Raw genomic sequence first — 26,888 nt, 5'->3', positions numbered from 1 at the left:
CAGGGTTGTCTCTCTTTCTGATTTCTTTATTTTTTCTATTTCCATTTTTAGATTCTGTATGGTTTTGCACATTTCCTTCACCTGTTTGATTGTGTTCTCCTGTAGTTCTCTAAGGGCTTTTTGTGTTTCCTCTTGAAGGGCTTCTAGCTATTTACCTGTGTTCCTCTGTATTTCTTTGAGGGTGCTATTTATGTCTTTCTTAAAGTCCTGTATCATCATCATGAGAAGTGATTTTAGATCTGAATCTTGCTTTTCCGGTGTGATAGTGTGTCTAGGACCTGCTATGGTGGGAGAATTGGATTCTGATGATGCCAAGTATCCTTGGTTTGTGTTGTTTATGTTCTTACGCTTGCCCCCTGCCTTCTGGTTATCTCTAATGCTACCTGCCCTTGGTAAATCTGACTGGAGCCTGTCCTTCCTGTGATCCTTGTTGTGTCAGAACTCCTCAGAGTCAAGCTGTCTCTGGGATCCTGTTATTCTGTGATCCTGTGATCCTGTGATCCTGTGATCCTGGGCTTGTTAGAGCACCTTGGAGTGCAGCAGCTTCCTCTGGGTGTTGTGGGACTGGCTGCAGAGTTTGCACCCAAGGTCTGCTCAGGACACCAGCCCAGAGAGACTAGAAGGAACCCAAACTACTCAGCTGGCAGAGTTCCTGTGTGCCTGGTCCTCCTGGTCCCAGTTACTCCCGGTGTTGGGACAGATGTTGGATCCTCCTCACCTCTGATCCTGAGAGTGTCAGAGCGCCTGGGAGTGTAGCTTCCTCTGGGTTGTGGGACTGGCTGCAGAGCTTGTGCCTAAGGTCTGCTCAGGACCTTCTTTTGTATTTTTAAAATAGTCTCTTTAAATAAATAATAGCCATGCTTGTTAAGGAACTCTCTATGAGACCAGGTTGGCCTTGAACTCACAGAAATCTGCCTGCTTCTGCCTGCCAGGATTAAAGGACCCTATCCAGCTCTTAACCTGGAGTTCAGCTCTGGGGTCCATTTTGAAGAGAAACGATATGTCCCCAGTTGGTTTATTTTTCCAGTCTCCTCTGATTTTGTTTTGGTTTGGGTTTTTGTGGTTTTTCTAGACAGAGTTTCTCTGCATAGCCCTGGCTGTCCTGGAACTCACTCTGTAGACCAGGCTGGTCTTGAACTCAGAAATCCACCTGCCTCTGCCTACCAAGTGCTGGGATTAAAGGCGTGAGCCACCACTGCCCTGCATTTTGTTTTGTTTTAATTGCTTTCTGAAAAATAGGGTTTAATCTTGAACGAGTGAACCCAGTTAGTAACTTTATGGATTGTCCTTTTAAAACTAGCTAATGTTGGGGCTGGCAAGATGGCTCAGCGGGTAAGAGCACTGACTGCTCTTCCTGAGTTCAGATCCCAGCAACCATATGGTGGCTCACAACCACCCAAAATGAGATCTGACGACCTCTTCTGGTGTGTCTGAAGACAGCTACAGTGTATTACGCTGGAGCGAGCGGGGTCAGAGCAAGCGGGGCCAGAGCGAGCTTGGCTGTCCTGAGTTCAATTCCTAGCAGCCACATGATGGCTCACGGCCATCTGTACAGCTCTAATGTCCTCATACACATAAAAATAAATAAATAAATAAATAAATAAATAAATAAATAAATAAATAAAAACCTGGCTAATGTTGGCTCTAGGAACCGCAGCTGCTTTATTAATCATCATCATTATTATACTTTGATTTATTCCTTTAATCTAGCAGTCTGAGCAGAGGCCATGTGTCTGCAGGTGAAACGTCACAGCATCCATTGTCTGGCCTTACACTCTCACTTTCCCTATTCTCTCACTCTTTATAGGAGTCACCGCTTTCAAAGAATAATAGCGTCTTGTCTTGTGATTGTTGACCCAACCTATTGTGTTCTGCACAGTCCTGAGAACAGACAATGGTAGTTGTACTTTCAGTTTCAAATGAGTGAGTTTATTAAGCATATAACAAGCTAAATAAAGTAAAAGAGTAAGTAGAAGAAAAAAAAACAAGAACAAAACATCATTTTAACCATGTGCTTCAAATATCCGGGGGAATGGACAGGGGATCCAGGGGAAGTCCTGCAGAGGCAATCAGCTGGAGTTTCCAATAGAGTTCAGGACAGAGAAGAGTTAACCCCTGGTGGGGCTTGCAAATAAAAGACCACAGCCAGGCAGTGGTGGAATCCCAGCACTTGAGAGGCAGAGGCAGGCGGATTTCTGAGTTCGAGGCCAGCCTGGTCTACTGAGTGAGTTCCAGGACAGCCAGGACTACACAGAGAAACCCTGTCTCAAAAAAACCCCCAAAAAACCAAAACACCAAAAACCCAAAACAAAAACAAATAAAAGAATACATAAGTAACTGAGAGAGAGAGAGAAAACACCATCAAACTGGATGCTCACAACAGGCAACAGGAACCATTTGTGGAAACTCAACACTCAGCCACAGTTTCCAATTGAGCTTTCTCTCCATGACAGGGCTCCCATGGCTGAATTGCTGGCTTCTCTTTCCCACTTTACATCCCAGGATAAATAGTTGTAGTATCTGTTAGAAACGGTCACCTTCTAGCTGTTTTTAAGAACCCAGAATTTTCATTGTTGGACTGGTTTTGCTGGCTCCTCCTCCCCGTCCCAGAGTTAGGGGGGCAAGGCCACCCCTAGACAAAATACTTCGGAGGGCATTTTATGAGACTTGGGTTTGCAATGGGGGAGGGGGCAGTCCTGCTTCCAGAGTCATCTTCTCAGTGGGCTCAGCACCTGACAGTTCACCAGTGTGACATACATGGTATGCCCTGAGTTTTCTTTAGAAAGATGACCAAACAGGAAGGGCGCTATAGAAAGAGACGGGGGGTGTGGCAGGCTCTCTATGCAGAAAGGTGGGCTCTCTGAGCATCGCACTGTCGGCTGCTGGGGACGTGTCGTGGAGGGATCAGAAAGGACTAGGTTAGCAGAACGGTGTGCTTACACGGTTGATGTTCTTTGCTTGTCTCCTCAATGGAGAAAATCCTTTTGAAAGTCTCCTCAAATTTGTTTCCTACTCTGACTCCAAGATTTTTGAACTTGTTCTGAAAAAGAAGTAGGAAATCGGTGATAGCCATCCCTTAATATGCTTAGTAAGCCAGCCCTCTAGATAACCCAGAACCTCACTTAGGCTATTCCAAACAGTGAGGTTAAACCCAGTTAAGAGGAAGTAATGGGGCTGAGATGGCTCAGTGGGTCAAGGCACCTGCCTCCAACCAGACCTGAGTTCAATCCCTGGGACCTCCGCATGGTAGAAAGATTCCAATAAGTCGTCTCCTGATTCCCACACACGCACCTGCACCATGATACCAACTCTCTCGATACACAGTAAGTAAATGTAAGTACAGCCTGATTATGTCTCTTTCTTGGGAAGGCAGAAACAAAACTAGTATACAGGCTAAATACCCCTTGCTCAAAAAGGCCAGAGATGGGAAGAGGTTTGGGTTTCAGAGTTTGAAATATTTGCATATACATAATGAATGCCCACGGGAATGGGACCTGAGTTGAAATCCAGAATTCATTTGATTTATATAAATACCTCATAGATAGCTTGAATGAGATATTTTTTTATAAGACTTATTTATTTATTATATGAGTACACTGTAGCTGTCCTCAGACACACCAGAAGACGGTGTCAGATCTCATTACAGATGGTTGTGAGCCACCATGTGGTTGCTGGGATTTGAACTTAGGACCTCCAGGAGAGCAAGCAGTCAGTGCTCTTAACCACTGAGTCGTCTCTCCAGCCCCCTGAATGCGATCTTATACAATATATTTAATATGTTTTGCACAAAATGAAGTTTTCAGGTTATGAAATTTTCCACTTCTACCAGATTGGTGGTGGGTGAGGTTTGACAGCATACAAATGCTTAGAGAAGCTAACAGGCTCTTCTTTTTCCTTACACTTGTAATCTTTTGGGAAAAGTTATGGAATTTGGAGAAGAGACAGATCCTTAAATCTACAACTCAAAACTCTAAAAGGAAGCAGAGGTAGATGAATCTCTATGAGTTCAAGACCGTTCTGGTCTACATAGCAAAGAGCCTTCTGAATGTATCTTTTCAGCAAGCCTGCTTAGTTAAATAAACTAAAACACTCTATCAGGTTCTTAAACTAGCCACAAAACCAGGGGATAAATTGATAATATATGTTACTTACTCATTTTAGGCCCAATAGTAACAAAGGTTAAGAGGTAAACTCAATGACAATGAATTCAGTTAGCTGAGTCTTATCTCACACACCCATCCTGAATTTGGGGCACAAAGAACAGCCTTTAACTAGCTACCACATTAAAATTAGAGCAGTGGGGTGAAATGAATTATTCTTCCTACGTTGATCAGCGATGATGGGGTATAGTTTCTATATTCAAGACTCATGTCACCCCAGACAGAACAAAGCTTTCATGCCCATTTCATGCCTCAGTGGACAAAGACTCGGTGTGACAATTTCTCTGTGCCACCTACCCCACCTCTCAGTTGCCTACCTTGACCTTTGTCTGGTGTTCTAGCCTCGGGATGTACTTCCATTTCACTAAAGCTTGCTTAGACTTCCCTTTGGTCCCCCCTCAGAACTTTGAGAAGATGTTTTAAGGATATGTACCTTACATTAAGTCACCTCAGCCAACAACTGGGGGAATTTTCTAATTCTATGGACATTTTAAAAGATTTATCATCATCATCATCATCATCATCATCATCATCAGTGTTACTATTATTATATACCAGAGGGGCTAAACATCACTCATCCTTCACCAGAGAATCTTCTTGCAGTATGTGGGGATTAACACAGAGACCCACAACTGGACAATATCCAGAGGGTGAGAGACTTTGCAAGAGCACTCAGCTCTAAATGGGATGTCTTCATCAAACTCCTCCCCTCAAGGCACAGGGATCTAAGTGGAAGAGGAGGCAGAAAGATTGTAAGAGCCAGAGGTGGGGGATGACACCAAGGACAGCACCTTTCAGATGGATACAAGAGAACTCACGCTCAGATGAACTCTCAGAGACTGTGACTGCATGCTCAAGACCTGTAGAGGTTCAAACCAGACAAAACCCCAGCACTGAGAAGCAGAAGTGGACCCAAGGTCTGTCCCTAACCAAGACACTGTCTCTCATTGGGGCCTGCTGGGAAGGGACAATCGGTTCTCTCCAATGGAGTATCACTGGACATAGCAACCATAATCCAGGATAGGCTCCCCACCCAGGAGTAATTGGCCAACATAAAACAGACTCCATGGTGTGTGTGTGTGTGTGTGTGTGTGTGTGTGTGTGTGCGCATTTTTGTGTTGTCTTGGTGGTTTGGTTGGTTGGTTTTTAATTTGTTTTGATTTTCTTTTTTTATTCTTTTTGTTGTTTTTTGAAAGGGAGACAATGTGAAGGTGAGTGTGTAAGGAGAAGGGAAGTGGGGAGGATCTGGGAAGAGTTAGGGGAAGGGAAAAGAATATGATGAAAACGTTGTATGAAAGACAAATTTTTAAAACAAAAAGTTAATTCAATAAAATGTGTTTTGTTTTTATTATTGTTGTTATTGTTAATGTTTGCTTGTTTAAGACAGGGTCTCATTGTATAGCCCTGACTGGTGTAGAACTTGCTTTGTAGAGTGGGTTGGCCTTGAATTTACAGAGGTCTACCTGCCTCTGCCTTTGGCATTTTTATTATATGTAGGTATAGGTACTTATGTATGGGCATGGACATGGGAATGCAGGTGCTTGAGGAGTTAAGAATAGGAGGTTGAGTTCTCTGGAGTTAGAGTGACAGGTGGCTCACATGATGATGCAGGTACTGGGGACTCCCATCCTTTCCAAGAGCAGTTGGTGCTCTTAACGGCTGAGCCATCTCTCCGGCTCTGTGGCAAGATATTTTTGCTATAGCACTAGAGATTCAGAAATGGGAGGCTTTGCAATTTGAGAAATCTGATTTTTCTCCCTTTATAGATGGGGAACGCTAGCTGTCTTTAAAATACACTGCTGTTCCCTGCAATGACGAGAAGCTGTGTAGCCTGCTGCTCTCCATGGGTGAAAAAAAATCCCCTGTCTAGAAGTGGAGCCTTCAGAGGTCCTCTGTGAGTCACTGTGGCTCTCCCCACCTGCATCATGGGGCTTCTAGAATCTCCCCTCCTATTCGACTAGTACAGGCTTGCCCCTTGATGAGGGCAATTATAGCATCTACCTGAGCAGAGAGACTCAACTCAAAGCCAGAAGGAAGCAAAGCAGAGGCGCTTACTTTATAAAATATGCTGTGGTTCTGAAAGACGAGGCGCACGTCCCTCACAAAGCGTTGTACCGAATGGTATGCCTTCTTATTCAGCCTATTCTTGATTTTGTTTAACCACATGTGCTCCTTGATGTCTGGAAAGTCCTCTTTCCTCTGTTGAGGAAAGCAGAGAAGGCAGGGCTGTCAGCAGAGTCCCCAGTTGGCCTTCCCACACTCCCATAGTTGTGGACCCTGTCTGAATGTCTGTGTCGCCACTCCAATCCTAACCCCTGGTGCACTAACCAAGAAGTTAAGCCTTTGCAAGGTCACTAGGTTATGGAGGTGCAACCCCCTGTGAGTGGGATTAGTGTCCTCATTGAGACTCCCGGGAGTCCTCTCCCTCTCTTTATCACTCTACGAGAGAGCAGTCAGAAGTGAACCATCTGCATCCCAGAAGAAGAGTTTTAGCCAGTTTTGCTGGTGCACACCTATACTCCAGCACTTGGGAAGCAGAGGCAGGTGAATCTCTGTGAGTCTGAAGCCAGCCTGGTTACATAGTTTAGGTCAGCCAGATCTTGACAGTGAGACTCTGTCTCAAAAACAAAACAAAACAAACAAATCAGCAATACCTAAACAACCAAGAAGTAGAAGACCCTAGGCAGAACCCAGTCATATTGGCACCTCGGCCTCAGACCTCCAGTCTCTGGTCCCATAAGAAACACATTGCATTCTATACACGAACAGTACTGTATATGCTGCCCTCAGATTATGGTCATTGGCTATGTATGGCTACCTACACAAAGAGACCCACCCACAAGGCAAAGAGAAAGTCCACATGTATGGGGAGAAGATCACAAGGTTGCAGTTCTGTTGTTTTACTTACTTGCTTTGGTTTGGGGATAAAAAAGCCACTTTTTGGACAGCGATAGATAGTCAAGAGAAGCAGCTCACATTTCTGCAGAAGAGGACAGGTCGTCACATCTAAGTGGAAGGTAACTTACAAAGAAAAGGCACATTTAAATTCCAAGATGCAAGGAGCGACTCCCAGACCTTTGACCTCTTTGAGAGAAATATGAAATGCAGCTACTCCCTGGAGTCCAAAGTCTAGTGTTGGGTCACATGATCAAAGGACATCACCATTTACCTTGGGGTTCTGTTCCTCACCATCTGTGAGACTGAGTGCCTCTACCAACCAAAAAAGGGGACCTTCAACTTTGCATTGACTCACCAGCTGTTCCTCCGGTGACATCTTCCTCTTCAGGACCTCAGCTTCCTTATAACGTGCTTGGTCTTTTTGGCACCTTAACTGATTCTTTGTCTTGCAGAAGGCACAATGCCATGCGCTACTGAGAGGTCAGGTATAAAGTGAGCAAGAGCAGACAGAGTCTGTGAATCAGCCCCCCCCCCCCCCGTGGCCTCTGTTCAACAATGAGGAGTGGTTTCTACCTTGTGTTCAACTTTGCTCTTGGAGGACCCTGTACTCAGAGCTCCGTGTAGGCTCAAAATACAAGGACAACCCCTTCTGTTAAAAGTCAGTATGTTGAATGACGTTGTTACCCCAAGGAAGTGATGGATTCCTGTTGACCTCAAAACTTGACTTCTCCATCCAAGAGCACTGGGAGTTTGATAAGCCATGTTTGGTCCTAACAGGGAGTTTGGTGCCTTGGAACAAGGAGTCTTGAACCTTGATGGGCCAATCAGACTATAGAGATACAGTCAGGAAACCAGAAAGCAGATCTTGCTTCTCAGCCTTATGAGTGAGCGCAGCACAAGCTATAGGTGTCTTTTCACCTGGCATTGGAAGGGTTGTGGCCAGAAACTGTTGCTATGGAAACAGTGGGAAGGGGGTTTGCTCATGGGGTCAAATGTTTTCCACTTTACCCCACATGCAGGCTAATTTCGTCAACTCAAGTCATTTTGGAAGAGGAAACCTCAATTGAGAAAAATGCCTTAACCAGATTGGCCTGTGGGAGAGCCTACCTATGGTGCATTTTCTTGGAGGATGACTGATATGGGAGATCTAGTTCACTGTTGATTGTGTCACCTCTGGGCAGGTAGTCCTGGGTAATATAAGAAAATAACTTGCTGAACAGCCATGAGGAGCAAGCCAGTAAGCAGTACTCCTCCATGGCCTCTGCATCAGCTCCTGCCTCCAGGTTCCCATCCTGACTTCACTGGATGGTGGATTACAAACTGTTAATGAAATAGTCTTTCCTTCCCAAGTTTATTTTGGTTGTGGTGTTTTACCACCGTGATAAAAACCTTGACTAAGACACCCCAAGTTTCATTCATTCCAATGGCTCATCTTAACAAGACTGGCCTCTCTTTGTCCATCCAGTATTTTATCAAAGTGCCCACTACAAAATGCCCCTTGTGGGGTGTTGGTAGCTGCGTGTGGGCATAGTATAAGAGCTGCCTCATTTTGTGCCTAGGTAGCTTGTCTAACTAGTCAGAAGAAGATGTTTCCAATTCTCTGAGGTGGCGTTCTGGGAGCTGGTGGGTGGTCTTATGACCCCAGAGGCCAATGCTCTGTTAGGCGATTTCCAGTAGAGACTAGTTTCTGGGTCACAGTAGTTTTGTTCACACCATCCACAGAACCCATCAAATCCCTTGTCCACCTCTTGGAATCTCACACACCATCTCTGTCCAGAGGCACATCTATAGTCAAGATGTGCTTTGGTTGGGGTGGGGTGCTGATACTGAGAATCCACAGTTCTTATGATGTGCTCTGGCACCCAGCACTAACTAGTTTGATAAAATGCTAGGGTGAACTTCTGAAGGTTCAATACAGCTCAGCTTTATCAACTTTGGAATTCCAGAGTGGGGAAGAAGAACATATGGTTCAGACCAACAACTGCTCTATGGTGCCATCACCCCAATGGAGTACATCAGGAAGATGGAGCGATGCTTCTTACAGGTGACCACTTGCTAGGTCTTTATCTTACTGGTCTTCTGCTCTGAGTGCTGAGAAACAGCACTGGACACTTCTGGAACTTCAGACTAAGGGTCCTGTTCAACAACCAACAGCCAATGACTAACTCCTCTGTGTGTGTGTATATGTGTATATATATATATATATATATACATGTATATATATGTGTATATATATATACATATGTATATATATGTACACATATATATACATGTGTATATATATATATATATATATATATATATATATATATATATATATGGGCAAGGTGTACTCTGAAGAGGAAGGGCTGGAGACAGGGCTGTCTTACTAACCTCGTATCTTCCACAGGTGGGATGTGGCAATTCTTATGATAGAATTGTCTACAAGTAGCACAAGGGTACAATTTCCGTCGTTGGCCGCATATTTTACATGCTTTTGGATTTTCCAGCTACAAGAAGAAATGTTGTAGACAACTTCAAGATCAGTGTGACCCCAGAATTCTAGAACAAATGGCCTTTGCCTATACCAAGGTGGCTTAGAAATCTCTCCAGTACAAAGTATATTTCAAATATTTGTGTGTGCCTGTGTGTTAATATACATGTAATATATATTATGTATATATATGTACTATATATTAACAGACAAGCACACATAATATACATATATACATTCACAAACAACACACACACATACATATGTTACACATATATACACACACATACATATGTGTGTGTGTATATATATGTATATACATACACACACACAAGTGCCTACAAAGGCCAGAGGGAGAATCAGAGCCCCTGGACTTGGATTTGCAGGAGATCCTAAGTTGCCACGTCAGTGCTAGGAATTGAACCTGGGTCCTGTGGAAGAGCAGCCAGTACTCTAAAGTACTGATCTCTCTCTTCAGCCAATCTTCTCAAAATACTAAGAGGAATTATTGAGCAGAGACTTTAGAAGACGACATTCTGGTATGAAATAAAGTTCATGGAAACGTTGAGCTATGTCAGACCAGAAAATTTTATATTGTGAAGAGAGCAAATTCTGACAGTGAAATAACAGAAACACTGTTGCAATAAAACAGTAGCAAGAAAGTTGAATTAAAGATAGCCTGACAAATTTATTATTCAGAAGAGCCTGACTCCAAAATGCAAGGTTGTATCTGGCTTAATTCATTAGCTAATTAATTTCATCATTATCATTTTTTTTTTTTTTTTTTGAGAGGAGGCTCATGTAGCCAGGGCTAGCTTGGGTTCTGATTACCCTGGCTCAGCTTCGGGTTGCATTTCTAATGTTCAAGGCATGTGGTCAGGGGAACTACCCAGGGTTGAAGATCTGCCTCTGCTTTTAGAACATGGAGATTCCTTGGACTCTGTCCTGCACGTTTGACTCGTTTCATTTGCCCCAGTGTTCATAGCTCCTCTTATGACCACCCCTGCCCCAGACTTTCAGATCTATATTCTGGCCTTGGTTTAGGCCTGCAACATTCACACCTTGCCCTCTAGGGAATCTGCATTGTTCTGTAACACTGACTCTGTTCCTCTTTTACAATGATCCTCTAGCCTCTGACAGCCACTCCTGCAAAGCCTGGATGTGAACCCTGAATCTCAGACACCCAGCCCTCCACCACTCATGGCTATCTCAATTTCTAAATCTCACCTCATTCTTGAGCTTTTGGGGGCCTGCTGCTATTGGGGTGCAGAATCCCTTATGCTTGACTGGAATCTCTGCTCACCCCTGCACAAGCTGCCCTCTTTCCCCAACTCTACCTGCACTAGGAAGCCTCCCAACACCGTAAAGCCAGCACGAGTCCAGTTCTGCATGCTTGGCAGCTGTCGCAACCTCCTCCCCTGATGCTGCCAGCCACCCCAATCCTTGCCTAAGTGCTCATATCTTGACAATACTTGGGCAAAAACCCAGCTTACAGCTGATACATCATCACCCCTCACCTAAAGATCTATACCCCCCCCCTTGCCTTACTCTGGGCATGTGACTTCCTCAGCTCTGTTCACTGGGACTGATGAACCTGCCTGGGAGCAGTCTCTGATAAACCTGCATTTATCTGCTTTTAATGTGGTCTGATCTGGCCTATATATCTGTGTCAGAGGGAGGGAGGTGGGGAGGGAGGGAGAAAGAGAGAAAGAGAGAGAGAGAGAGAGAGAGAGGGAGGGAGGGAGGGAGGGAGGGAGGGAGAGGGAGAGACTATTATCTTGGTGCAAAAACCCTAGATGGGGTCAAAGAAAGAAAAATCTATACTATGACACAAGAACTGCACCCAAACTTCAAATTCTAGGCTGCAAAAACAAATCCGGTTCTTCAATAGGAACCTTGAATGGCCCATGATGGACATGCTTGGGGGCACATATCTCCATCTTCTCTGGAATAGCCCTTGCTTTCTATAATGGCAGGTGTTGTGACTAAGTTTGCTGAACACTATTTTCAGGTCGTTTGGCCAAGGTTTCTGACTTATCCTCCTATTAAAAAACACTGCAAGCGAGTCCTGAGAAAGAACAGTACACAGACAAATCTACGTGGGGTTCCACTGTCCAGAGTCCTTTGGAAGCCTGAGGTTTGCCTCTTTAACGTGGGCCAGGAATCCAGGCCACGGCAATCATTGTACCGTTGAGGTACATCTCCATGCACCTCCAGCCTCCTTTTAGTCCTCATCCCTCCATGGTGCTGGGGTCTGAACCCAGGGCACCTGATGTGTGCTAGACAAGTACTCTACCACTGGGCAAACACTTTACCACTAAGCTATGCTCTTGTCCCTTTAGTTTTTTATTTTAACTCTATGTGTACATGTGTACAGATGTTTTGCTTGCATGGATGTCTATACACCACCTGTGAGCCTGGGGCCCTCAGAAGTCAGAAGAAATTGGATTCCCTGGAATTAGAATTACAGATGGCTGTGAGCCACCAAGTGGGCACTAGGTTTTGAACCCAGGTCCCTGGAAGGGCAGCAAGTACTCTTGACCACTAAGCCATTTTTCCACCCCTGCCCCCCCCACCTTTTTAACCAAGAAATTTGTTCTCTTATTTAGTAGTAATCTTCAACATGTTATAGACTAAAATCACTCATGGAATGAGAAATAAATTCAAGGTTTGAGAGTGTAGTTCCAGGGTAGAATGTTCAACCTAACATGAACGAGGCCCTAGGTTTGATCCTTAACACCGAGGGAGAGAAACATGTATCTCGGATCCCATCACCAGCAATTTCAGTTCACTGAACTAGATGCTCGAATTGTCTGAGGGGTTCTAATGCACAGTCATCAGCTGAGCTCTCTGCATCTGAAGCTGTGGCCCACGGACCAGCAGACTCAGCGTCTGCTTTTTAGCCATCCACTGAGTTATCCAGAGACTGGAGAGCAGAGGCTCTCTGCCCCCAGCAGAGACACAAGAAAAGCATGGCTGTATCTAAGTAAGAGGTCAGAAGACGGAGACGGGCTGGGACTAGAGTTACAGACGGTTGTGAGCTACCGGGGGTAAGCAGAGAACAAACCTGTGGCCTCTGGAAAAGCAGCTAGTGCTCTTAGCCACTGAGGCAACTTTCCAGCCCCTAAGTTTTTAAAAATCACATTTAATTCACGTGTGTGGTTATTCCTGTGACCCTCAGGTGGAGAGCAAAGGACACATTTTGGGAGCCAGTTTTCTCTTTCTTGCATATGGTTCCTGGGGTTTGAACTCACGTCATGAGGTTTGGCAGTGAGTACCTTTACTTTTTGAGCCACATTACCAATCCATACTTTTACAATTTTTTTTTTTTTTTAAAAAAGACTTATTTATTTTATGTATATGAGTACACTGTAGCTGTCTTCAGACACACCAGAAGAGGGCATCCATTACAGATGGTTGTGAGCCACCATGTGGTTGCTGGGAATTGAACTCCGGACCTCTGAAACAGCAGTCGGTGCTCTTAACCACTGAACCGTCTCTCCAGCCCCTTTTACAATTTTTAAGGGTTGTTCCCACCCCAGCCTTAAATGTTTTGATGTTCGCTGGGTAGTGGTGGTGCACGCCTTTAATCCCAGCACTTGAGAGGCAGAGGCAGGCAGATTTCTGAGTTCGAGACCAGCCTGGTCTACAGAGTAAGTTCCAGGACAGCAAGGGCTACACAGAGAAACCCTGTCTCAAAAAACCAAAAATAAATAAATAAATAAATAAATAAATAAATAAATAAATAAATAACAAAGCAGGGCTGGAGAGATGGCTCAGCAGGCAAGAGCACTGACTGCTCTTCTGAAGGTCCTGAGTTCAGATCCCAGCAACCACATGGTGGATCACAACCACCCATAATAAGATCTGAGGCTCTCCTCTGGTGCATCTGAAGACAGATGCAGTCTATTATGCTGGAGCGAGTGGGGCCATCCTGAGTTCAATTCCCAGCAGCCACACACATGATGGCTCATGGCCATCTGTACAGCTACAGTGTACTCATACACATAAAAGTAAATAAATAAATCTTTCAAAAAAGCCTTAAAAAACAAACAAACAAACAAAGCAGACAAAGGTGTCTTATGAATAAACACAAACTTCTTAAAAAATATAGCAACCACAGTGATGCCAGATTATAAAATCCATTTTTATCACCAGCGAATTTAACAACCATAGCGTGACAGAGACGGACAACTAACAGTTTGAAGCTGTTGGCCCCAGACATCGTGGGTGGAAAGTCACAGGGCATTTACCTGTCTCTCTGTTTGCCTTGGGTTTGGTGGGGTTTCCTTCTGAAAGGCAAAACAAATCACTTGTGGGATGGCTCCCAAGGTCGGCTCCCATCTCCACCTCAAATGTTTTGATACTCAAAGAAGCAAATCATTGTAAAACAACAACCAGATGAGCACTATAGGATAAATTCAAATCTGATCAAATCCAAATCAGACAATTTTAAAACATACATGATCACGTGGGGGATGGAAAACAATCTGTAGACGATAGCATCAGACATCACGGCAGCAGACTATGGGATATAACTACCTTTTTTCTTGGTGGGTCTTGTAGTTCTCCTTTCTGAAAGACAGAGAGATGAGTGTTGGGGCGGGTCTTTGCTTTTACTTCCTGAGCTAGGCATTTCTGTGTCCTAGCTACTGCTACCTGGATGTCCCTTGTTAAATACAAGGTAACTGGCTGGGAATTATTTATTTCCCACACTCCCCACAGGGAGTCAGGGAAACCTTTACACGTTTTTTCCCACATGATCGTTCACAGCTTCCTGACACACTGAGGCTTCGTTTTCATGTTCTTCTTCCCCTGTGCAGAAAGCCACATTCTACACTTTGTCAGAACTATCCTCCCTTATGACCCAATTTGTGTGAAGCCTCTTCATCCCATCCCTTAGTTACAGCAGCACTTCCTGCTGGCACCTCTCCTCACAGTACTAAGTGCAGGTAGGGTATGAAGGTGCAGCTCTGGCCAGGGGCTCACACCTGTAACCACACCACAGCTTTAGATGCAGCTCGGCCAATACTCAAGGAGCAATCCCTTATCCTTTAGTGTGAGTGTGACACAGGGAAAGGCCACCTGAGATATGTGACAGAGAGAGCAGTATACCCTGAGTCGAATGAAATAGCTTCAGCTACCAAGGGAACCTCCTGATTCCCCCCAGTTCAGAGCACTGGTATAAAGGAAGGGCAAATTGCTTATTTAAAAAAAAAAATGCAATCTTTAAATTACCCTTTCATTTTATTTATTTTTATTTTGTCATAGAGGAAGTTGAGGGTCTTACTCAGAGACCTTTGCTGTTCTGAAACTCACTACAAAGCCTGGGCAATTCCTCTGACTCAGTCTCCCAAGGGCTGGCATTACAGGTGTGAGCCACCCTACCCAGCTATTCCTTTTCAAGACTAAGTGTGAGATGACTTACTGGAAGAAATCCTGCTGGGACACACTGTAACTCAGGCATCCACATGGTTGAATTATTTTCAGATATATAATGATACTTTATTTCATCACTGACACTCCAAGTTTAAAGACACCCCCCACCCCCTATCAGATTTAAATTATATCCATGCTACCAAATTTTATACAATCAGTTAATGGTAGAGGCCACACACAGTCTGTTCTCCTAGCATCCAAAGGATGTGAGCCAATCTATTTAAGAGGATTAAGCTGTGACACAAGGCAGCCATGGTAGCTCCTGAATGGCATGCTGGCAAAAACCCAAACCATGAAACCTGGCTAAGAAGAGTCATAACAGACACAGAGATTCCGCTAACATCTGCTACTAGTGAATTATGATAGGGAAATCTTTGGTTGAAGCTACCAGCCACACCGAGAGAGCCTCGAATCTGTTGTCTTCTCCCCGGAATGTTGGAAGCTGCCCATCACATAGAAGAAACTTTTCATCTACCATGCTTCCAGGAACCGCAGGTGCTTTCTGCCAGTAGAATACCTTTATCAGTTCTTTCAGGGTCCATCCCTTGCAGCGGATGCTTTGCCTCCAATTCTTGGATTTTTCACGGTTTCCTTCAATTTCAAACTCCATGGGAGTGAGCCACCGTCCTGTCTCACTCTTTATACTCCTCACATAGATGCCTGTAAGACCAGGACAAACTGAGCAGCCAACCAGCTATGGAAACACCTGCTCTTAGCCTACCATCATGGTGGATCTGGGGCTCAGGCTCGGTCAGGAAGGTTGACATTTCCCTGTCAGCCATCAGGGGCCACACATCAACCTGATAGGCAAGGACAGAGAATAGCTGACATTGACCTTTGGACTTTTTTTAAAAAGAATTCATTTATTTATTTTATGAGTACCAGTCTTTTGCCCGGTATCTTGTTGGTCTGTGTACAACATGCATGCTTTCTGCCTACAGAAACCAGAAAAGGACATTGTCTCTCCTGGAACTGTAGTTATAGATGGTTGTGAGTCACCCTGGGGTTGCTGGGACTTGAACCTGGGTCCTCTGGAAGAGCAGCTAGTGCTCTTAATCACAGAGTTGTCTCCCCAGCCCTTAACATCACCTTTAAATTCTACTGTAATATTAAAAGAAAAAAAAAACAGTTAAGGAATGTCCCTGAGACATGAGCGTGGTTCTTTCTCTTCCTTTTATTGTACTCCAGGATAGGGCCAACTTGCATTTCAGAAAGTTGAGTGCAGACACACAGTTCTCTGCTGGGCGCTTATGAATCCACCCATGAGGAAGTTATCACCCCAGCCAGTCCTGTCTTACTTCAACATCATTGCTCTTCCAGCTCATGACAGTTGGCTATAAAATATTCTTCGATTTTTGACACATGGCTACTTGATGTTAAAAGTGGTTTTGGAAACGTAATCTAGAGGGAATAGCTAGATTACACATAGGCAGTAGAAATGTAGGGAAAACACCTATTTGTTGATAACAAAAGAAACATATTGAGGCAAGGGAGACGGTTCAGTGGTTAAAATTGCCTGCTGCTCTTGCATGAGACCCAGGTTCAGGTCTCAGAGCCTACAAGGTGGCTTATAAGCACCGGTAACTCCAGTTCTGATGCCCTCTATTGGCCTCCATGGGCTCCAGGCACATTCATAGTGCACAGACACACATGCAACCAAACACCCATGCTCATAAAACAAAAATAGATGTTAAAGAAAGAACTGTGTTGTGGGAGGAAGGTCAGTCACGATGGATGATAGAGCAGTAGTTCTGTAATCTAACCAGTAGTTCTGTACTCTAACATTTTCATTGCATTTTTAAATCTAATTTTTTTTGGTCTTTTGAGACAGGGTTTCTCTGTATAGCCCTGGCTGTCCTGGAATTCACTCTGTAGACCAGGCTGGCCTTGAACTCAGAAATCTGCCTTCCTCTGCCTCCCAAGTGCTGGGATTAAAGGCGTGTGCCACCACTGCCCGGCATTTTAAAATCTATTATCTTTTTTTTTTTTCTCATAGCAATACAGTGAGAGAAATTTTATTCTCATTTCATAAGAGAGGAAGTTCAGTGTTAGAGAGCCTGACAGAGATGATCAAGCAACTGACTTGGGGTTTAGCTATGAGTGCCTCCCCCAAGGTCCTCAATTGAAAACCTGGTCCTTGACTTGGTGACATATGAGATGCCACTCGATCATGGAGGGTGCTTCTCAGGAGGGATTGCAGTAACTCCCATGGGACCCCAATCACTGGCTTCCTGTCTTATGATGTGATTTCTTCCTCTTACATTTGTTCCTGTCACGAAGCCACCTACCATCAGTCTCTTACCAAAAGCCACACAATAGGCTATGTGATCTTGGCCTTTTAGCTCCTAAATTTGTAAGTTAAATAGAGTAGCCTGACTTGAATACTTCAATAGAGCCAAGAACACTGGGCTAACACATTGGTAAACCTGAAGTTTGAGTGTATCTTTCTTCCAATTCAAAAATCTACCCCCCTTTTTTTTAAATTTAGATCGAAGTTTGACAGATGTTACAGGTAACCAACCCACAAAGGTTGATGATGAATCTCACAGGCATGTGCATTTCCTGCCCAGCTGTGGAAGTTTTCACTCTGGTATGAGGCACTAGATGGGCACCTTACAGGTCTTTTTCACAAGGAAAGGGGAGGTAGCCTGATAGGCTATGGTTTTATATTTAAGCATGCAAAACTTCAACTTAGTGTAGAGCTCATGACAGAATGCTTGCATAATATGAACAAAGCCTTGTGCGGAAAAGGAAAAAAAAAAACAATATGGAAAATGCCCTCATTCCTTCTGCCTTTTTGGGGTGTGAGACAGAAAAGGATAAACACAGCATTTGGCACAGTCAGCCCATGACTGGCATCTGCATATGTCATCTTGCTGTGCTGAAACTCTTTCAAGGGGTACGCTCGACACCCAAGACCCGGTTCCCTCCTGGGCATCTACAGAGAGAGGTGCCTTCATAACTCATGGCTGTTAGAAGCCCTGGTCCTGGGCTCAGGCAGCCTCCACCAGGAGAGTAATGTCAATGTCAAAAGCTCTGGTTCCTCTGGACTTGACCCCCCCGCCCCCCCATCCTGGCTGTCTTAGAACTGGACCTGTAGTTCAGGCTAGCCTTGAACTCGGAGATCTGCCCCTCTGCCTCTCAAGTGTTGGGATTAAAGGAGTGCACTACCACAGCCTGGCTCACGCCCTTTCTTATTAATTTGGTCTCATAACCTCTCACCTCATTAACAGGCATGACATTACCTATATCTCGAGTCCCATAAACCAGATCTGGGACGAGACACCCTCAACACAGGTGCCTGCCTCGTACACTGTGCCTTTGAAGGGCACCAAAGATCTGAAACTCACCTTGCTTAAATTTCTCCTTATGCAGAGTCCCCTTAATATTGCCACATGTCACAGGAAGCTCAGTTTCTCTAAAATCCGCATTTTCATCTCTGGGTATTCTTCGACCTGCAGGGACACATTTTACTTTATTCTAGAACTGTATAGGGCCTTCCCTCTACCCACTCTGGTATCTTGCTTATGCAACTAAAAATGCACGAGTTATGAAGGTTTTTATATGAATTAGCTACATTTTATAATATAGTACGTAGTCTCTCTTTTAGGTGTGACTGGATGCTAATATAGACAACAATATGCTCTGCCTCCGACCTCTGGACTCCTACGCAGCAGCCAGAACCTTGGGGAAAAGAATTCCAGCTCCCAGACTTGTTGGCTTACAGCAGCCGCTGCATGATGTCTTTCTTCGGAATACTTTGGAGAGTTAATTCTCATTGTATTAGGGCTTTGGAGTTTTGTAGATGGGAAGGATAATGCTCAAACTTTGTTCTACTGTCTCATTGGATGCATTTATGGTAGAAGAGTGGGATGGGAGAAGGCACCCAATGAGGGGGTGTCATCTCCATCCTTTGGTCTGATTTACTGTCTTTCTTCTTTTCTATGCTTGCCTTGGGGCTCCGGCAGCAGCTCTAGAGCAGTGGTTCTCAGCCACTCTAATGCTGCAACCCTTTAATACAGTTCCTCATGTTGTGGTGACCCCTAACCATAACATTATTTTTGTTGCTACTTCATAACTGTAATTTTGCTACTGTCATGAATTGCAACATAAATACTTGTGTTTTCCAACAGCAATAGTCTTAGGTGACACATATAAAAAGGGTCGTTGAAACCCCAAAGGGGTTGTAAGGAACAGGTTGAGAACCACTGTTGTAGATGATTCTGTAGATGCTAGAGGGACCCTGAATACCCTTCAAGGTGTGTGTGTTGGAAATAGGAAGCCACAAGGGCATTTATATTTAGACAACATGGTGTTGATATGGATATCTGATATAATCCAGCTAAAACATGGCTGACACTGGACATGGTGGAAGGGAGTGGGGACAATGAGTTAGCACAAAATGACTGACACAAGATGGCTGGAGACCCCAAAGTAAACAGTGATGTCATGTGATAGTCAGTTGTGGTCGTGTGCAGCTTTCGTGTGGGTCTGTATAAGTACGTACGGCCTTGAGGTCAGGGGCTGGAACTATCACATTTACTGGCCTGCCTGTGCATCCATCTGCAGGCCTGAGTGCTTACCTCCACTCAGCCTGCCTGCACATGTGCCGGCATCTGGCAGGGTGCCTGCTGGTGACTGCCTGCCTAGAAGCCTGTATGCTGGTGAATAAAGTATGTGTCATTTTCCTGTCATTTGTCAAAATCTCTTCAATTTCCCAGCCGTCCAAGATCACCCTCATTCCCTGGCTTCTGAGCACAGAGCCCAGAGGGTGTGGGATCTAATTCCATTGAACCAGACAATGAAAGCCTTACAATGAGTTTCCACAGTAGTGTCTCTTACCTTTCCAGGCAGTTAAGGGGATCCATCAAAGATACAGTGGGGCTGGGATTGGGGGTGGCATCACACAGTTACTTTAGAGTACAGTCTATCAGAACAACAGTGGTCCAGGTGGACATTCAGCTTAATTCACCTGAAAGCCTATGCCACATGTTTGAGTTAGAAAAGGACAAGTGGCAGGTGTAAGTCACACAGAACTTTAAGAATTAGAATACAAGTCTTGTGTCACCACTAAGGTCTATAGGGCTCTGTGGCTTTCTATGTGGGTAAGAGAAAAATATGCTAAATAGCATGTGGGTCATATGCTTTATTTCCTCCCTCAAGAATGGTCAGCATGTGAAGGCCTATGCAACTCTGGGTCTCTCCCAAATCAGCTAACTTATCCGTGGGATGATGGGAGTTACCAACAACCCATTGTGCTGTTGAAATTGACCAATGCTGGCGATGATCCTGAGGGGTGGAATTGGTTTCATCAGCCAATCAAGAAATCTGACTTGTCACTCAGTACATACAGTACAGAAGAGCAAATTAGACTCATCAACATTTGTTGTGGCACTCTTGACAAGCCGTGGACCAACCACGGGTGGGTGACAACCCTGGGTGCCAGCGGAGGACCAGGTGAAGAAATTGATTTATATACACAGTGGAAATTCTTTCAGCCATAGAAAAGAAAATCAAAATTATGCCATTTGCAGGCAATTGGACACAACTGGGAGATCATCATGTTGAGCGAATCTAGTGAGTCTCAGGAAGACAAAGGCGCGTTTGCTCTTGTTTGTGGGTCTTAAGAATTCATACAGAGACACAAAATTATTTTGTTTTGCTTTGGGGTTTTTGAGACAGAGTTTATCTGTGTAGCCTTGGTTGTTCTAGAACTTTATCTGTAGATGAGGCTGGCCTTGAACTCAAATATTCATCTACCTCTGCCTTCTGAGTGCTAGGATTAAAGGCATGTGCCATCATGCCTCAAAAAATAATTTAGGCCCCAGCATGGTGTCAAATACCTTTAAACCCAGCATTCAGAAGGCAGAAGCAGGGGGATCTTGATAAGTTCAAGAGAAGACTGGTCTACACAGTGAGTTCCAGGCCAGTCAGGGTTGCATAGTGAGATCCTGTCTCAAAATGTTTAAAAATATTTTTATTCATTAAAATGTGATTAATCATATTTTTTACCTCTTTTTCTGCCTCTTTGTGAAGAAGGGTTGGTACTTCTTGCTAGGAAAACTGAGAAAATAAGATATATGCCCATTATTTATAGCATTACATGGCAAGCAGCATTCTGTAATAACATCATTTAAAGCTAACATTCTATAAGTCTGCTTAGTATTTTGTGAAACATATCAAAATCCAGATCAGAAGTCAGGAATATTTTTTATAAAGGTCAAGACAGTAAATAGGCAAAGTTGTTTGGTCCATAACTTCCTTTGTGATTCCTCAGCTTTTCAGTCATATTAGAAAGCATCTACAGACTATGTGTAAATAAAAGGGTGTGTTCAAATAAAACTTTATTTATAAATAACTGGCAAGCTAAGTTTTCCTTCTGGGCTGTAGATTGCTGACTTTCAATCTAGATGTAAAGATGATAATTAGGGTTTATGTGTTGACTAGATCACACACACACACACACACAGAGAGAGAGAGAGACAGACAGAGAGAGACAGACAGAGAGAGAGAGAGAGAGAGAGAGAGAGAGACAGAGAGAGAGACAGAGAGACAGAGAGAGAGAACAAGACACTTCATAATCATGATCAGGACTGTAATGGTCAAATCTGTTTGGATGATAAAGCTGGGAGTATAGATGGCCTTTTGTTCCTTCTCAGCCTGTGTCCACAGCTGGCATCATAAGACTACTTGGGAGGCAGAGGCAGATGGATCTCTGTGAGTTTGAGGGCAGCCTGGTCTACATAAGGAGTTCCAGGACAGCCAAGGCTATGCAGAAAAACCTTGTCTCTGAAAACTAAAAACAAACAAATAAAAAACCCAAAAGTTACTACAACTACCACATGTAAATTTTAAAATAATTTTGTTAATAGTTAATACTAATAATTCTGAGAGAGAGAGGCTGTCAGGGTGTGAGTAGTCTAGGGCTTTCTCAGAGAATCAGCAGGTGTCTGGATGCCTATGAACAATGTCATAGTGTCCCAGACCCTGGATCAGGGCTCTTGTCTAAGCATGCTACACAGAGCCTAGTAGGAGACAGGGAGTGTCTTCTATCAGCATTAACCTTCCCTACTCCAGGCCTCCTGAAAGAGGCTACATTTCGTTTCTTTCCTCTTTTGGTTGTTGGCCTCACTCTATAGCTCTGCTGGCCTGGGCTCAGTGTGTAGCCCAAGAGAGAGGGCTACATAGTTGTCAGACATTGCCTTCAAGACAAACCAAAGTTTTGCCACAACCAAGCTAGGCCTCTGGCCCTGGATAAGTTGGGGAGGAGAGATCATCACAATCACTCAGAAGTGGTATAAAGGTGAAGGTTATGCCTAGAAGGGTCAGTGGTGGCTGATGGCTGGGCTGAGAGTCAGCAAGAGCATTTATGAAGAAACATGATTCTTCTAGCCAGAAGGAACTCTGTACATAGGAACTTGATGGGCGCATTTGGGAGATACACTGCCCAAGGTAACGGCCATAGGCTGTTGGTCTTCTAAGAGGGTCATTTGATGTCTTAATTTCAAAGTTAGTTTTAAAGTTAGTCACTATTAACCATGGGAAATGCTTCTGCTATACTAAGTGGGAAATTTAGGCCATACACATGCATGTGTATGCACATATACATGCATATAATGAGAGAAAGTCACATGAAGGAAGAGGGGGGAAGAGAAATTGAGGGAGAGGGAGATGAAGGAAGAAAGGGAGAGAGGAAGAGAGGAAGAGAAAGAGAGAAAGAGAGAGGGATGGAGGGAGAAAGGAAGAGAAAGAGAGACAGACAGAGATAGAGAGACAGAGACAGAGTCAGAGAGAGAGACAGAGAGAAAGGGAGGACGCATTCTTTTAGACCAATGATTCAGTAATTTGTCAGAATATCTGGGCCAGAGACTGGCTGAGGGGTGTTCTCAGTGGGGTAGACTCCTCCCTCTGCTGTGCTCAATTCACCTCTTCACAGCAATTCTCTGGCTGGACGAGAAGCTTGGGTAAGGTGTAAACTCACTTGCCAATTGCAAGTGGGGCAATGGGGCTGACTCAGATAGCTGCTCAGGTTTAAGACAGACAATGACAGGACAAGCTGCTCTCCCTCTCCCTCCAGTTGCTTATACCCAGGAGCTATGGAAGACGCTCCACAGGCAGGAGAGGGGGATACCCACCATGCTTGCCAAGTTGCAGGGAGAGTCATAGACTGTGAAGTCACCCGAAGAGCTGGGTTGACCTTGAGAACAGCCAATCTATCACGTTCCTTCACTTTACATGAGTCCCAACTGAGGCATAAGCTAACAGGCTCATGTCTGAACTGGGACCACATGGGTTTGGTCCAGAGGAGGGTAGGGCTGTATCACCGGTTTCTCAGCGGTGCTCTGGTTTGCTTTACAGCTATTTCTGCCCTTGGAAGTTCAGCAGAGGCTGCAGGGACCTTGTCTGACCATAGACACATCAATATGTCAATTGTTTGTGAAGCTGTCATCTTTGGTCCCTTTCCCAGATACTTTGGAAACTTACTAAACTATGATTATTTCTCCATGGTTACCATGGCTTCATCAAGCAGTCAGAGAAATGGGATTGTTACTAGAAGTTTGTAATATAAAGAATGAAAATTTAGTATTGAAAATGTATCGTGGTTTTGTTTTGTTTTTTTTTTTGTTTGTTTTGTTTTTTTTGTTTTTTTGTTTTTTTGTTTTTGTCTTTAACCTGTTTTCCAGCTTGGGATTTTGATGTTCCGTATCAAGTAGTTTCCATGTCTCTCTCTTTTTTTCCCTGAGGAAATAGAAAACAAAACCAGATGCTTCTAAAAGATTACAATGTATATAACAGTGCTTTTCAGATTTCCTATGTTACTCTTACTTGTAAAAAGTCTAATACATAGTAAAAAATATATATATATAGCTCATAGCTATGTAATTACCAAGTCTTTGATATCTAACCAATGTGGTCCTGGCATTCTGACATCACATCAACTTGATACAAGATAGAGTCATCAGAGAGGAGAAAATGTCCCCAGAAGATCAGCCTGTAGACAAGCCTGTAGGACATTTTCTTTTCTTTTTCCTTTTCCTGTCTGTCTGTCTGTCTATTTTTGCTTTTTTTGAGATAGTGTTTCTCTGTATAGCCTTGATTGTCCTGGAACTTTCTCTGTAGACCACATGGCCTTGAACTCACAGAGATTCTCCTGCCTCTACCACTAAAAGCTTGTACCACCACCACCTGGCAATAGGGTATTTTCTTAAATAATGATTGATGGGGGAGGCCTCAGCCCATTGTGGGTGGTGCCATCCCTGGGCTGGAGGTCTTGGGTTCTATAAGAAAGGAGGCTGAGCAAGCTGTGGGGAGCAAGCCAGTAAGCAGCACCCCCATGGCCTCTGCATCAGCTGCTGCCTCCAGGTTCCTGCTTTGTAAGTTCTTGTCCTCACCGCTTTTGAGCACAAACTGTTATATGTAACCATGAGTGAACTAAAACATTTCCTCCCAAGGTTCCTTTGGGTATAGCGTTTTCATCACAGCAGTAGTAATCCATAGTAAGATGCCTGGGATTACCCGGATGCCATTGCCTTTGCTCTAACATTGATTTAGTTCATTTACTCTAGAATTAATACAGAAAATAATTTCAGGCAGTTTAGTTTGTTTCCCAAGGGGCACACTAAAAAAAATAATAATAATAAAGAGAAATAACACTTAAGTGCTTGTTTTGTGCTGGGCATCAATACAAGCCTGTTATGCTTTGGATTTTTTTAAAAGAAGATTTATTTTATTTATTATATGTAAGTACACTGTAGCTGTCTTCAGACACACCAGAAGAGAGCATCAGATCTCATTACAGATGGTTGTGAGCCACCATGTGGTTGCTGGGATTTGAACTCAAATATAGAACAATCTTTTTTTTTTTTTTTTTTTTTTTTTTTTTAAACTTCAGGTGGAAATGGCTACAACGTCAATATGAAACCTAGGAATCACTGTGGAAAATGGCAATAGATTTAAGTAACAAGAAGCTTCAAACTTCCTTTGGACAAATGATTCTATTAACAAACTCACCAGAAAGCCAGAGAATGGGACAGACATCCTAGAGATACGTGTGCTCAGGAGTTAACGTGTAAGAATGGAGAGGTCGCTATCATTGTTCAGGAATGAAAGGAAGAGCAACTGTGTAGCAGCAGAAAGTTCAGGGAGAGAGGAACACACAACAGGCAGTGAGTGAGAAATTACTGCTACGCTAAAACGAAAGCAATGGATGCTAATAAGGCCCTCAAGCAGTGTTTAAGGCAGTTTAGCTAAGGGTAAAGAGAATCAAAGTACTTTAATACATGAATGAAAAGATCATAAAGTAACCTATTTATGACAAATTAGTGCACATTAAAAAGTATACAATCAGCATTATTGTGTTAAAACAAATAGTGTGTAAAAACATAGAATGTGTCCACTGATCAGCCATGATCTTTTCTTTATAAAACAAGAAAAGCAAAACATATATATAGAATTATCTAACTCATGCAAATGTCATTTCATGCTATGTTAGTATATACATTGATATATTCTTGAAATATATATACCAGTCTGTAAGAAACACTTAAAAGCAGACTAAAAAAAGGATGAAAATACCATAATTTAAAAAAATTAATTTATCATTATTAAAACACATTCATTTTGTCTCATTTAAGGTATAGTAAATAATAACAATAACTTTTAACGTCAGAAAAGTTTAGATAACTTTTAACATGAAGATAAGTAAATTTCATTTGCGCTTACTTCTTTTTCTGCCATCTTTTCCCTGGATCCGATTGTTTCCAACATCCATGGCATCTACAAAGCAAAGAGAGTGGTCAGAGAACTGTAAAGTATAAATAGAAGTCACAAGGATTATGTCAATTTGCATTACTGCTTGGAAAGCCTGGGGCATACGTGTGTGCATGCACACGTGTGTATGTGTCGGTATCAGGCATCTTCCTCCCTTGCTCTTCCTGGTATTTATTTTATGCCACAAGGTCTCTCAACTGAGCCTGGAGCTTGCAATTGCATCGGCTAGTTGGTGAGCGGGCCCCTGGGAACTTGCTGTTTCTGCCTTCCCCATCCTTAGGATTCCAAGTGTGCTCCATGGTTTTCAGCTTTTTACATTGGTCTTGGGATCTGAACTCCCTGGACCTGGTCCTCGATACAGAGTGCTCACAGCCAAGGGCAGCGGGGAGTGGGAACTCATTTCGGGTTTCTAACATCTTGTAGCTGGGAGACTGTCCCCTCACTTCCTGTTGGTGAGCCAGTCTGATTTTCCTTTTGAACCATGGTCACATGCCACAGTGCCTGTTATTTGTAAGCCACCTTTATTCTAAGACCCTGGGGCAGAGTCGTCCACCCTGTTAGATACTTGTCTGCTTCCCATCTAACCTTTCAGCATACCTTTTGGGAATCACATGGGACACAAACACGTGCCATCTCTAGTTCTGTTTCGAATTGCGATTTGCAAGGAATTTTTATTTTGCCCCCTCCAAAGACACCCCCCCCCAAAAAACATTAGGAGCACTTCACATGTCTACGTCAAAGGATGGCTCTACCTCTGAGATACATTTCACTACATATCTGCCACTCCTAAAGGATTTTGATAATCTCCCATGTACAGATATAGTTAATTAGATCTAGAAACAGTGGTGGCCCAGATGATGGGCTTGGTTTTGGAAACACTGAATCTGTAGTTGGAAGTTTGTGAGAAACATTCAAGTGGAGAAGGTTAAAAACATCAGGACCTTGGACAGAGGCCCCGGGCACTGAGTTCAGAAAACAGACTTGTGTTTAAGGACAGCTAGGTTGTGGCTGGTGACTGAGGCCCAGGGGTGGATGAAATACCCAGGTGATGGTAATTAATCAGGGTGAGCCACAGGGCTACTCTACTGCCTCAGAACTGTACAGTGAAACCCCAGGGCGGCTGTCTCCCACACCTTTGTACCCCTTTC

The 26,888-nt window shown here is 43.7% G+C and overlaps 1 protein-coding gene across 1 annotated transcript in view; it reads right to left on the bottom strand.

Moving 5' to 3' along the window:
- Positions 1-2,422: 2,422 nt before the first annotated feature.
- LOC116089484 (nuclear autoantigen Sp-100-like) overlaps positions 2,423-26,888 on the bottom strand; it is a 112,672-nt gene continuing 88,206 nt past the window's right edge. Inside the window, exons 13-24 of the mRNA XM_031368999.1 lie at positions 25,693-25,746; positions 23,644-23,709; positions 20,983-21,033; positions 18,321-18,425; positions 15,488-15,630; positions 14,074-14,106; positions 13,785-13,823; positions 9,432-9,547; positions 7,414-7,531; positions 7,069-7,140; positions 6,216-6,359; positions 2,423-3,040 (exon numbers count right to left, since the gene is read on the bottom strand). Of these exons, the coding sequence (XP_031224859.1) occupies positions 2,915-3,040; positions 6,216-6,359; positions 7,069-7,140; positions 7,414-7,531; positions 9,432-9,547; positions 13,785-13,823; positions 14,074-14,106; positions 15,488-15,630; positions 18,321-18,425; positions 20,983-21,033; positions 23,644-23,709; positions 25,693-25,746 (1,067 nt within the window). The 3' untranslated portion in view covers positions 2,423-2,914. The remainder of the gene's footprint in view (positions 3,041-6,215; positions 6,360-7,068; positions 7,141-7,413; positions 7,532-9,431; positions 9,548-13,784; positions 13,824-14,073; positions 14,107-15,487; positions 15,631-18,320; positions 18,426-20,982; positions 21,034-23,643; positions 23,710-25,692; positions 25,747-26,888) is intronic.

Source organism: Mastomys coucha, unplaced genomic scaffold, assembly GCF_008632895.1.
Source record: "Mastomys coucha isolate ucsf_1 unplaced genomic scaffold, UCSF_Mcou_1 pScaffold14, whole genome shotgun sequence".
NCBI classification, from domain to species: Eukaryota; Metazoa; Chordata; class Mammalia; order Rodentia; family Muridae; genus Mastomys; species Mastomys coucha.
This window is presented reverse-complemented; position numbering and strand designations above follow the sequence as displayed.